Below are 12,686 nucleotides of genomic sequence, written 5' to 3'. Positions count from 1 at the left end.
ACAGAAAGTACTTTATTTCAGCATTAGACAACGCGTTTCACTGCTACAAGCGGCTTCCTCAGGTCAACAGCAGTGCAGTATTCTAGCAAGTGTCTAACTCGGGCACCTGAGATCCACTGCAACACACAGTCTGGCTACAACAGAATGATTGGGCCAACTGATAATATTTGACCATACAGGCAGCAAATTCAGTGTTGGTTTTCTTGTCTGATAAAAAAAAAGATCAATGTATTTATAAGATCCATTAGGTTGAACATTTTATCAGATGGGATGCAATAAAAGAATGTACTCCGCAGAAACAGCAGCCTTCTCAGGGGAATTCAGCCCTATTCATTCATTCATAGCTTTTGTGTGTGCAAGCATTCCAGATTTTAGGTACACTTCACTGGCAGCTCTTGCCAATCGCAGCGATTACTGGCGATAGGCAAAGTGAAATGCCAGTTGATTCCTATAGGGGAGGTCCCACTAGCAGGAATCACAAAAACTACCATTGCGCCTGTGTGTCTGGAGGCAACCCCTCTAACAATAAATGAGCAAGTTGCTTTTACATCCATTTGCCTTGAGGAGGAGCTAAAAGAGTGTCACTCAGCAGTTTGTCTAATCTAATCTTAAAACAGCAAAACTTAAAATTAAGCCCTGTAACTCCACCTAGTGGCAGCAATGTATTAACATGAAATATTCATATGTAATGTTTCATAACTACCTGAATAATTAACTTTTAGTAAAAAAAATTAGCACTAAAAAAAAAGTCAGCGTTTCATCCAACTTTAACAGAAGATTGGTTTCCTCTAATCTTGTCAATGATATCACATGACTAGAGATAGTAACATACAATGGAAGCAGCTTGGTGAGACAGGGAGGGGCAGACAATATGTATATGTATATTGTTTTGCATGTGTTCTCTTCGCAGGCTAAGGACACAGCTTCACTTTCTGCTTCTTTCCTTTAGATTTCCTATGCTTCTGTAACAGTATCACTCACAGACTGCAGATCCAGACATGTCAGTATAATGATTATCTGCGTACACAGAGAAAGCAGAACAAGCTGTACCGTTTGAGTCTGAGGCAGCCTGGCCTCGCAGGTCACACAATGCTTTAAATTGATGGGATTTCCAGTTCCACAGGAGCGGCAGATGGTTTTATCCTGCAATCATTTTCAATATTTGAATCATTTGAATATACGGTACTTAAATATAGGGCAACACCATACAATACAATAACTACACAAACATTTACACAGGCAAAAGGTAATGGGCACTTCACAAACAAAACTATGCAAACCGGGGCAAGGAAATTTGGGCGCACTATGCGCCACCATAGCCGGTAATGTGAATTACGATTATAAGGGCATTCAGACAGTAATGTGGGCACCATCAAAAGACGGAGCCCAAATAACTTTAAAAACCGTAATTCGGCCACCAGCAATAGCTTGGGTCGAATTACGTCTTACCCCGAGTCCATGGCGGCCTGGAGGGGGAATAGTAATTACAGGCGCCAGAACTTATGCAGGAGCAGGGTGAGCAGTTTTTTGGCTTCACCCTGCACCCAAATTTCCCGGTGCCATTTTTGAATGGATGCCTTCACAAATAAACTCCAATTTGTACTTCTCTACAGTACCTGGTGCTCCAGTTTTCCAGTGTCATAAGAAGAGGGTGAGATGAAAAGGTTCTTGTCAGTGAAATTCAATAAACCAATTTTAGAAAATTGAAATGCCGCTTAAAGCCCAATTCTTAGAAAAATATTTTAGATTTCGTGTCCTACTAGGAAGTAGGTAAATCTCTTCAATAGGACAGAAAGTACTGCTGTGACAATAATAACTGTAGTGCTGTGCATAAGGCAAAGGCTGCTGCGCTGGAGTTCCAAATTATACACAAACTGCTGTCAGGAGATCCCTCTTCCCTTCTGAATGTGATCCTCTGTTAGCTCACATCAGGAAGACAAAATCAGATAAACAGGGACTCTCTCAGTTTCAGAAAATCTCAAAACTGAGAGCGGGCAATACCGGTGTGCTGTACTTTGGTCAAGTGCATAAGTACCACTGGAGTGGGATGCGGCGACAGGCAGTGGGTCTTAAAGGAATTAGGACCCACAGAAGTGAGTGCTATTTCTCTGTTTTATTGTACTTATTAAAGAGACTCCGTAACAAAAATTGCATCCTGTTTTTTATCATCCTACAAGTTCCAAAAGCTATTCTAATGTGTTCTGGCTTACTGCAGCACTTTCTACTATGACAGTCTCTGTAATAAATCAATGTATCGCTCTCTTGTCAGACTTGTCAGGCCTGTGTCTGGAAGGCTGCCAAGTTCTTCAGTGTTGTGGTTCTGCTATGAACTCCCCCTTCCAGGCCCCTCTATGCACACTGCCTGTGTATTATTTAGGATTAGAGCAGCTTCTCTCTTATCTTTTACAAGCTGGATAAATCGTCCTCTGAGCTGGCTGGGCTTTCACATACTGAGGAATTACATACAGGCAGAGCTGTCTGCACTCTGCAGGAAGAAACAGCCTGACACTTCAGTGGAAGATAGCTGCAGGGGGAAAGAAACACACAAATGATCTCTTGAGATTCAAAAGGAAGGCTGTATACAGCCTGCTTGTGCATGGATGTATTTTCTATGTGTGGACATACTGTACATCAACCTACTTCCTGTTTTGGTGGCCATTTTGTTTGTTTATAAACAAACTTTTTAAAACAGTTTTTAACCACTTTTAATGCGGCGGGGAGCGGCGAAATTGTGACAGAGGGTTATAGGAGATGTCCCCTAACGCACTGGTATGTTTACTTTTGTGTGATTTTAACAATACAGATTCTCTTTAAAGCTGGATTGAGATTTTCTGAAACTGAGAGTCCCTGTTTATCTGATTTTGTCTCCCTGATGTGAGCTAACAGAGGATCACATTCAGAAGGGAAGAGGGATCTCCTGACAGCAGTTTGTGTATAATATAACTCCAGCGCAGCATCCTTTGCATCCGCTGAGTGGATCGTTCAGAAACAGCCTTATCAGTCTGCAGATAGACTGTACACACGCACTACTGTCGGGAGAACGCCCGCCCAGTGGGAGGGTCTGACGGACCCGTCGTTCTCTGTAGTAGTGCGTGTGTACGCACCTTAAGACAGCATGACAGGCAAGTGGACACTGTATTGATTGGACGCACCTTATTGCATTTGCATTCAATCCCACCGGCTGTTACTGACCTAATGTGTTTACAAGAGCACAATACTGTATATCTCAGCAGGACCTTCAACTGGCATTATTGTATGTGCAGCATACTTGATATAGCTGCATTTAATACATCCATATAGACACAGCAGTACTTTATACCCTGTTGGTTATTTATTACAAGTTTCTCCTCACAACCTCTGCAGCTGCCACAAATAGGAAAGAGAGGCATAATCATGTGACCAGGATCCTAGTGCTTTCAAAAATTAATTTTACAATATGAGGAAATAAATTAAAGTGTCTAATTTACAGTTCTATGTCAGTATTAGTAGATCAGGTTATATAAACGTATTCTATTTACTGCTAATAGATCACTGAAAATGATTCTCTGCTCTGTCCAAATACTTAAAACATATTGGCTAGAGTTCCACTTTAAGAAAATCACAGTAAAGGAAAACAAGAATTACTAACCAGTGTTATGGCACATTTTTTTAATTTGTGATTGGTTTCTATAGAGACAATAGCACCTCTCCTATTATTAGTATTTTTTCTCAGTGTATGAACACAGGTATGGCTATGGAAGACACAAAATACTGAAGTTGACTTACTTTAAGGTGAATACTAGCTTGTGGCTGCATCTGGGCAAGCAAGGGAGCTTCGCACACAATACAGGAAGGGGTGTTCATAGGGACCATTGTTCTGCATTCCACGCACAACCCCATCTGTGAATCAACACATATCGTCCATTATTCAGAAATCAATGCAGTGAGAGAATTCTGCAAAACAGTAACAATCAGCTTTACCCATCATCGGGCTCAATTCACAAAGCATTGCCACATGAGGTAAAGCAGAAAACAACTCATTTTACTCCACATTTTGTCAAATGTCAATTCACAAAGGCTGTTAACACACAGAAAACTAAAATTACTGACTAGTGAGGTAAATAAACTTGTGAGGTAAATGCCTCATAAATGTCAATTTACAAAGATAATTAAGGATTATTTTGCAATTGTTTTATAAATTGATAGCTTAGAAAAACTGCATTAAAATATATGTCTGTGGTCAGAATTACTTCTGTGTTTCTTTTTACCCTAATATGGTGTTTACAGTATATACAGTGGGATGCAAAACTTTAAAGAGAATTTGTACTCTAAAATTCTTACAATAAAAAGCATACCATTCTATTCAATATGTTCTCCTGGGCCCCTCTGTGCTGTTTCTGCCACTCCCTGCTGCAATACTGGCTTGTAATTGCCAGTTTTAGGCAGTGTTTACAAACAAAAGACATGGCATGTGATAGGCTTAGAGGAGCTCAGTCTGTGACTCACACAGAGCCTGCAAGGGGGGGGGGGGGGTGGAGAGGGTGTGTATAGCTTCTGCCTATAACAAGCAGAACAGCACATTCTTGCCTGAGTGCCTGAGCCCGACAAAGCCATCAGTGGAAAGAAGATTAGATTATATAACAAAGATAATACAGCCACTGTGCAACTAGGAAAGGCTGCAGTAAGACAGACCACATTAGAACAGGTATAGGAACTTATAGGATAGAAGAAATAAGGCTGAACATTTTGTTACAGAGTCTCTTTAAGCAACCTTGTTAGTCGTCATGATTTTCTTGTATAAATCGTTGGTTGTTACGATAAAAAATGTCAGTTAAATATATCATATAGAAGACACACACAGTGATATTTGAGAAGTAAAATGAAGTTTATTGGATTTACAGAAAGTGTGCAATAATTGTTTAAATTAAATTAGGCAGGTGCATGAATTTTGGCACTGTTGTCATTTTATTGATTCTAAAACCTTTAAAACTAATTATTGGAACTCAAATTGGCTTGGTAAGCTCAGTGACCCCTAACATACATACACAGGTGAATCCAATTATGAGAAGGAGTATTTAAGGGGGTCAGTTGTATGTTTTACTCCTCTTTTAATTTTCTCTGAAGAGTAGCAACATGGGAGTCTCAAAACCACTTTCAAATGACCTGAAGACAAAGATTGTTCACCATCATGGTTTAGAGGAAGGACACAGAAAGCGGTCTCAGAGATTTAAGCTGTCTGTTTCCACAGTGAGGAACATATTGAGGAAATGGAAGACCACAGGCTCAGTTCAAGTTAAGGCTCGGAGTGGCAGACCAAGAAAAAGTTCGGATAAACCGAAGCGACAAATGGTGAGAACAGTCAGAGTCAACCCACAGACCAGCACCAAAGACCTACAACATCATCTTGCTGCAGATGGAGTCACTGTGCATCATTCAATAATTTGGCGCACTTTACACAAGGAGATGCTGTATGCGAGAGTGATTCAGAGGAAGCCTTTTCTCTGCCCACAGCACAAACAGAGCTGCTTGAGCACATTTGGACAAGCCAGCTTCATTTTGGAATAAGGTGCTGTGGACTGATGAAACTAAAATTGAGTTATTTTGGCATAACAAGAGGCAGTATGCATGGAGGAAAATGAAAACAACATTCCAAGCAAAACACCTGCTACCTACAGTAAAGTATGGTGGTGGTTCCATCATGCTGTGGGGCTGTGTGGCCAGTGCAGGGACTGGGAATCTTGTCAAAGTTGAGGGACGCATGGATTCCACTCAGTATCAGCAGATTCTGGAGACCAATGTCCAGAAATCAGTGACAAAGCTGAATCTGCGCCGGGGCTTGATATTTCAACAAGACAACGACCCTAAACACTGCTCAAAATCCACTAAGGCATACATGCAGAGGAACAAGTATGTTCTGGAATGGCCATCTCAGTCCCCAGACCTGAATATAATTGAAAATCTGTGGTGTGAGTTAAACAGAGCTGTCCATGCTTGGAAGCCATCAAACCTGAATGAACTAGAGAGATTTTGTAAAGAGAAATGGTCCTTCAACTTGTATCCACACTCTCATTGGAACCTATTGGAAGTGTTTAGAGGCTGTAATTTCTGCAAAAGGAGGATCTACTAAATATTGATTTCATTTCTTTTTTGTGGTGCCCAAATTTATGCACCTGCCTAATTTGTTTAAACAATTATTGCACACTTTCTAAAAATCTAATAAACTTCATTTCACTTCTCAAATATCACTGTGTGTCTCCTATATTATATATTTAACTGACATTTTTTATCGTAACAACCAACAATTTATACAGGAAAATCATGACGATTAACAAGGTTGCCCAAACTTTCACACCCCACTGTATAATACACTTCACAACAGAATAATGTTTCCAATGGGATTCTAAAGCAAACCTCTTGAGGCCGGTTTTACACTTGATGTGTGCGTTTGCAGTGCGGTGCGGTGCTCCTGTAGCACCAACTACATCGCACAGCAAAAATCAGCCTTCATATGACCCTGTGCCACAGTGTGCCGATAAGGTCATATGCATAGTGCCCCCCCTCCTTGGTTCTGGGGTCGGGACCCGCCGTGCACAATTGCTGCATCGCCCATTGACTTGCATTGCTGCATAATCCATGTGGTAGGCACATATCATGTGATAACGAGCTGCAGACTTTGCCTCAGATCAGATGCTTCTGGTGCATCGCTTGGCATTAACTGTGCAAGGTTCATTGACTTTTATTGACTCACTGCACCTTGCGGTAAGAAAGGGGAACACAACGCAGGTTTTCAGTGCTAGTGTGAAAGGGGCCTGAATCTTGTCTAGTATATATTTGTTTGGTGCTACAGTCTTCTACCTGCGTAGGCACCGTCTATTGCATGGTTTCCACTCCTGTGACTATCTCACCCTCAGTGTGTGGGGCTATGGTAATGTGTATTTTATAGGTGTACATTTACATGAGCTAAGTTGTTACTGCCTGCTGCAAGACATTAATTTTCTAACACTGATAAAGTATTCTATTCAGATTCAGTACTGTGGCATAGCGGATAGAACTCTTGTCTTGCAGAGCTTCTTAATGGGGCATCCAGCAGCCAGACGGAGTGGAGGCGGGATGCAAAAAGCAGCCCGGAGAGATCTGAAGAGCCTATAGATCATCCAGGTGACTATGGTTCAGTGCCCCACCTCCTCCCCAGGTTTACTTTAAGCGAAGCATTTAAAGAGACACTGAAGCCCCCCAAAAATTATGATATAACGATTTGTATGTGTAGTACAGCTAAGAAATAAAACATTAGGAGCAAAGACATAAGTCTAATATTGTTTCCAGTACACCAAGAGTTAAGAAACTCCAGTTGTTATCTATGCAAAAGAGCCATTGAGCTCCACCACTTTCAAAGTAGCAGAGAGCTCTGTCTTCTGAAGCTTGTTATCTCAACTGTCAGTCACAGTATTGTATTTTCTTCAGCAGAGGACAGGTCAATAGTTCACAAGACTGCTCTGAAAAATCATTTAGAATGCTGAGTAGTATGTAAACTGCAAATATTAGAGAATGATGCAATGTTATAGACAGGCTCGGACTGAGCCGGCAGGAGCTCAGGATTCTTCCCGGTAGGCCCCCTTAATTACAGGGCCCTGAGCACTGTAGGTGGGGTCACAGGCACATCGCAGGAAGAAGGAGCAGCAAGGAGGGGGGCAGTCTCCCCCCCTCACCTGGGGGCCCTACCTTCCATGCCGCCTGTCCCCAAATCCCTTCTGTGACAGACCTCAGATCGCGGTGACAGCAAAGTGACAGGCCGTGCACGGCGCACGCTATCTGCACTGAACATATTCCAAATGTGGAATACTGACGTCACTTCCGCATTTGGAATACATTGAGCGCAGATAGGGTGTGCGGCCTGTGACTCTGCTGTCACCGTGATCTGCACTCCCCTGCACTGCACCCTGCCCCAGGACCCTGTCCCTGCACTGCACCCTGCCCCAGCACCCTGTCCCTGCACCCTGCCCCAGCACCCTGACCCTGCACTGCACCCTGTCCCTGCACTGCACCCTGTCCCTGGCACCCTGCCCCAGCACCCTGTCCCTGCCCCAGCACCCTTTCCCTGCACCCTGCCCCCGCACCCTGTCCCTGCACTGTACCTTGCCCCAACACCCTGTCCATGCACCCTACCCTGTCCTAGCACCCTGTACCTGCACCCTGTCCCTGCCCAAGCACCCTGTCCCTGTACCCTGCCCCAGCACCCTGTCCCTGCACCCTGCCCCTGCACTGCACCCGTTCCCTGCACCCTGCCCCAGCACTGCACCCTGTCCGTGCCCCAGCACTGCACCCTGCCCCAGCACCCTGTCCCTGCACCCTGCCACAGGCACAACTGCCTTAACCAGCATCCTGTCCCTGCACCCATCCTGCACCTCGCCCTAACCTGCACCCCATCCCTGCACCCATCCAGCACACTGCACTAACCAGCACCCAGCAAGCACCATGCACCCAGCCAGCAAATGGGGGTCCACTATGGCTACCTAATATCTAGGGGCACATTTTTCTACCTAATACTGATATCTAATATAGTTATCTAATTCTTTTATTTGGTGAACATGGCTGTTTAATTGATGTATCCAGGGTGGACTTGGCTGCTAAATTGTTTTATCTTGAGGCATCTGTATATGTAATTTGTTTATTGTGAGGCACCTGGCTACTTAATTATTTTATCTGGTTGACTGTTACAACTTTATTTTTATTGGGCAGCATGTGACTACTTGATGAATTATCTGATGGCGTGAGACTGCTTGATCAATTATTTGATGGCATGCAACAACTTGATGAATTATCTGATGGCATGAAAATGCTTGATGAATTATCTGATGGCATGAGACTACTTGATGAATTATCTGATGGCATGCGACGACTTGATGAATTATCTGATGGCATGAAACTGCTTGATGAATTATCTGATGGCATGAGACTGCTTGATGAATTATCTAAATGGCATGTGACTACTTGATGAATTATCTGATGGCATGAGACTGCTTGATGAATTATCTGATGGCATGAGACTGCTTGATGAATTATCTGATGGCATGAGACTACTTGATGAATTATCTGATGGCATGAGACTGCTTGATGAATTATCTGATGGCATGAGACTACTTGATGAATTATCTGATGGCATGTGACTACTTGCTGAATTATCTGATGGCATGAGACTGCTTGATGAATTATCTGATGGCATGCGACGACTTGATGAATTATCTGGTGGCATGAAACTGCTTGATGAATTATCTGATGGCATGAGACGACTTGATGAATTATCTGATGGCATGAAACTGCTTGATGAATTATCTGATGGCATGAGACTACTTGATGAATTACCTGATGGCATGAGACTACTTGATGAATTATCTGATGGCATGCGACGACTTGATGAATTATCTGATGGCATGAGACTACTTGATGAATTATCTGATGGCATGAGACTGCTTGATGAATTATCTGATGGCATGAGACTACTTGATGAATTATCTGATGGCATAAGACTGCTTGATGAATTATCTGATGGCATGCGATGACTTGATGAATTATCTGATGGCATGAAACTGCTTGATGAATTATCTGATGGCATGAGACGACTTGATGAATTATCTGATGGCATGCTACTTAATTTATGTATACAGGGCCCATTTGGATACTGAATTAATTTTTTTTTTGACGCGCCTGGCTATTTATTTTGTTCATTGTAGGCAACATGCTAATTAATTATTTTATCTGGAGCTGTGTGACTACTTAATATTTTTATTTAGCGGCATTTGACTACTTCATGAATTATCATGAGGCATGTAACTACTTGATTATTTTATCTAAAGATTATCTGGTCAGACCCACTCTCTGTCAATAGCACTGCTACTTATTTTGTGTATGCTGCGCGCATGTGTCCGTCTCCCTGTTATGGACTGCCCTCAGAAGTGCTCACAATCTATTACCTTCCATAATCTAATGACTCCTAACAACGGATGTATTTATATAGTGCAAAATTTCTGTAGTACATGCGCAAGTGAGCTCATAATGGTGGGGGGTGATTCCGTGACGTGTGTGTGTGCGTGTGTGTCGGGGGGGGGGGGGGGGGGGGCAGGCTGAAACTTTCCTGTTGGGCCCTTAGTGTCCCAGTCTGACCCTGGTTATAGAAAAAACACTATATAACTGAAAATAAGAATATGAGAATATTTTCTTTGCTACTAATGTTCTAGTAATTATCCATACTACACAACCAATTCATTATATCATAATTTTTTTTTCGTGTCAGTGTCTCTTTAACTATGTCAATTCTAACCTGAGCACCCTCTGGTGGTGGCAAGCGACGCCCAGGCACTGGAGGAACAGGGGTGCCACATTCCTGGCAGAAGCGAGCGAATGGGTCAGATGGTCGAGGAGCTAAGCACTGAGCACACCTGGAATTTACAAGACATAAATAATAATTATACAATAATAATAATCACAAGACAGAACTCAGATTATTAAAGGGAAATGAAAGCCACAAGAATATGGTTGGCACCATGAGTGAGATATTGATCTGAAAAACCTCCAGGCACAAGAATGTCTTCCCCCAGATGGAAGAACTGTTTAATGCAGAGTAGTACTAATCCATCCAGCACAAACAGCAATGCTGGAACTGCAAGAACATGAAAGCATGATCGGCTAATTACGTTTACGCAAGATTTTGCGTACATTTTTGCAATTATGCCTATACAAGTAGTCCCCGACTTACGAACGCCCGACTTACGCCCGCAAAAATTATGCAAAAAATGACGGAAAGTTACAAATCATTACAATTACATACAAATTGAATTAAGATTTCCCCCCAAATGTTGCATTGCGATTACGATGCGTAATTGCGAATTACAATGTGCAATTACGCCTAGGCATAATTTCTGTTCATCACTAAAAGCATTACAGTGCAGAGTTGTAAACTTGGAAAAAAACACTTCTCATCACGTTTCTCATTCTTTTAGCTCCTATGCTGTCTTTGATTTGCAATATCTATACTGTCTGTCTAGGTCTATTAAGCAATTACCAATTTTAAATCCTTGTACTGTAGGTGTAAACATATTTGGCCAAATAATAATGATTCTGATTACTCACTTACTTTCTTTAAAAATACCACTTGCCTGGCTGTTGAGGTAATTCTATGCTTTTCATTCTTTCTGAGTCACATGAGAAGTCAGATCTGGTGTTTTGACGATTCGGTCTGCAGGCTAACTTCAAGTGAACTCAGAAACTATAGAAACCAAATGATCAACGTGACAGCCAGGCAACTGCCATTTTTAAAAAGGGGATAGCATGACGACAGTCATATTCACCTCCTGTCACTCTCGCATCCAGGACTTCTCACGAGTGTCACCTCTCCTGTGGAACTCTCTACCACAGCCTATCCGTCATGCTCCAAACCTGGGAATTTTCAAACGTACCCTCAAGACACACCTTTTCAGACACTACTTAACTAGAAAAAGGAGCCAATCTAGGTCAGAAACCATATATAGAAAAGTTATAGGTACTTCACACGTATATATAGTGCAAAAAATATAAATCCATTTTATTTAATCAGCAAATCCAAATAAAACACAATAAAAACAAATAAAATCTCCCAATTAAACCAAGGGTCCTGGAGGTCAGGAGAGAGGGGCGCCTAACGCGGTCGCAGCTATCTGGCTGCTTCAGAAGGATGCCTCCTATTTTCTTGCGTATAGATACCAATTGATGTTTTCTTTATATGTTAAGGATAGTAGTTACACTCTACCTCACTGAATTTTTGTTGTTGGCATTCTGGTATGACTAATTTTTTCTGCACCTTTTTGCACATTTATGGCGATAGAATAGATTTTTTTTCATATATTTTTTATCATTTATGATACTACAATTAATGTTTGGGCTGAGTTACCAAGAACCCTTGGTTTAATTGGGAGATTTTATTTGTTTTTATTGTGTTTTATTTGGATTTACTGATTAAATAAAATGTATTTATATTTTTTGCACTATATATACACGTGTGAAGTATCTATTACTTTTCTATATATGGTTTCTGACCTAGATTGGCTCCTTTTTCTAGTTAAGTAGTGTTTGATTATTAGCCAATTGGATCAATACTTTGCTAATATATTTATATAAGCCCTAACGGTCTAAATCGCCTTTCTCAGAGTATTTTAACACCTTTTCAGACAAGCTTATAATTTTCTATAGCTAGAATTTAAAGCTCACTGCCTCACTCAGCGCTATGGAATATGTTGGCACTCAATAAATAAAAAATACAAAAATAATAATAATAAAGATAATATGCCTCTCTTTGCATGGTTCCTTTCAAGTGTAAGCCTGACAAAAAAAATCATTCCTCTCTAGATCAGCCTTTCTCAACCTTTTTACGCTGGAGGAACCTTGCTAATACTTTCGGGGTCTCAAGGACCCCCTGCATTTATTTTGCAGGTGGCATGGTCTTTAAAAGCTGACGTGTCCGTTTTGCTCTATCACAATGCCCTTCATTATAATGTCTCATTATTCTAGTTCTTTTTATTAATGTGCTCATTACTATTCTGACCACCAATTTAGTGCTTCTTTTGACAGTACCCCCTATAATAGTGTTCTCTCTATCATACTTCCCCCAACATCAACAATGGGGGAAAATGCCAAGGAACCACTGTAGAGTACTCAAGGAACCCTGGTTGAGAAAGCCT

The 12,686-nt window shown here is 41.6% G+C and overlaps 1 protein-coding gene across 2 annotated transcripts in view; it reads right to left on the bottom strand.

Annotated features, from left to right (window-relative positions):
• The window catches only part of DZANK1 (double zinc ribbon and ankyrin repeat domains 1), a 93,834-nt gene that overhangs the window by 25,796 nt on the left and 55,352 nt on the right, over positions 1 to 12,686 (bottom strand). For both annotated transcript variants that reach the window (XM_068232225.1, XM_068232224.1), the window contains exons 8-10: positions 10,295 to 10,412; positions 3,766 to 3,879; positions 1,051 to 1,143 (exon numbers count right to left, since the gene is read on the bottom strand). In XM_068232225.1, the coding sequence (XP_068088326.1) occupies positions 1,051 to 1,143; positions 3,766 to 3,879; positions 10,295 to 10,412 (325 nt within the window). The remainder of the gene's footprint in view (positions 1 to 1,050; positions 1,144 to 3,765; positions 3,880 to 10,294; positions 10,413 to 12,686) is intronic.

The sequence above is a fragment of the Hyperolius riggenbachi genome, chromosome 4, assembly GCF_040937935.1.
Source record: "Hyperolius riggenbachi isolate aHypRig1 chromosome 4, aHypRig1.pri, whole genome shotgun sequence".
Taxonomy (NCBI): Eukaryota; Metazoa; Chordata; class Amphibia; order Anura; family Hyperoliidae; genus Hyperolius; species Hyperolius riggenbachi.
The sequence above is the reverse complement of the archived record's forward strand: the minus strand, read 5'-3'. Positions and strand labels throughout refer to the sequence as shown.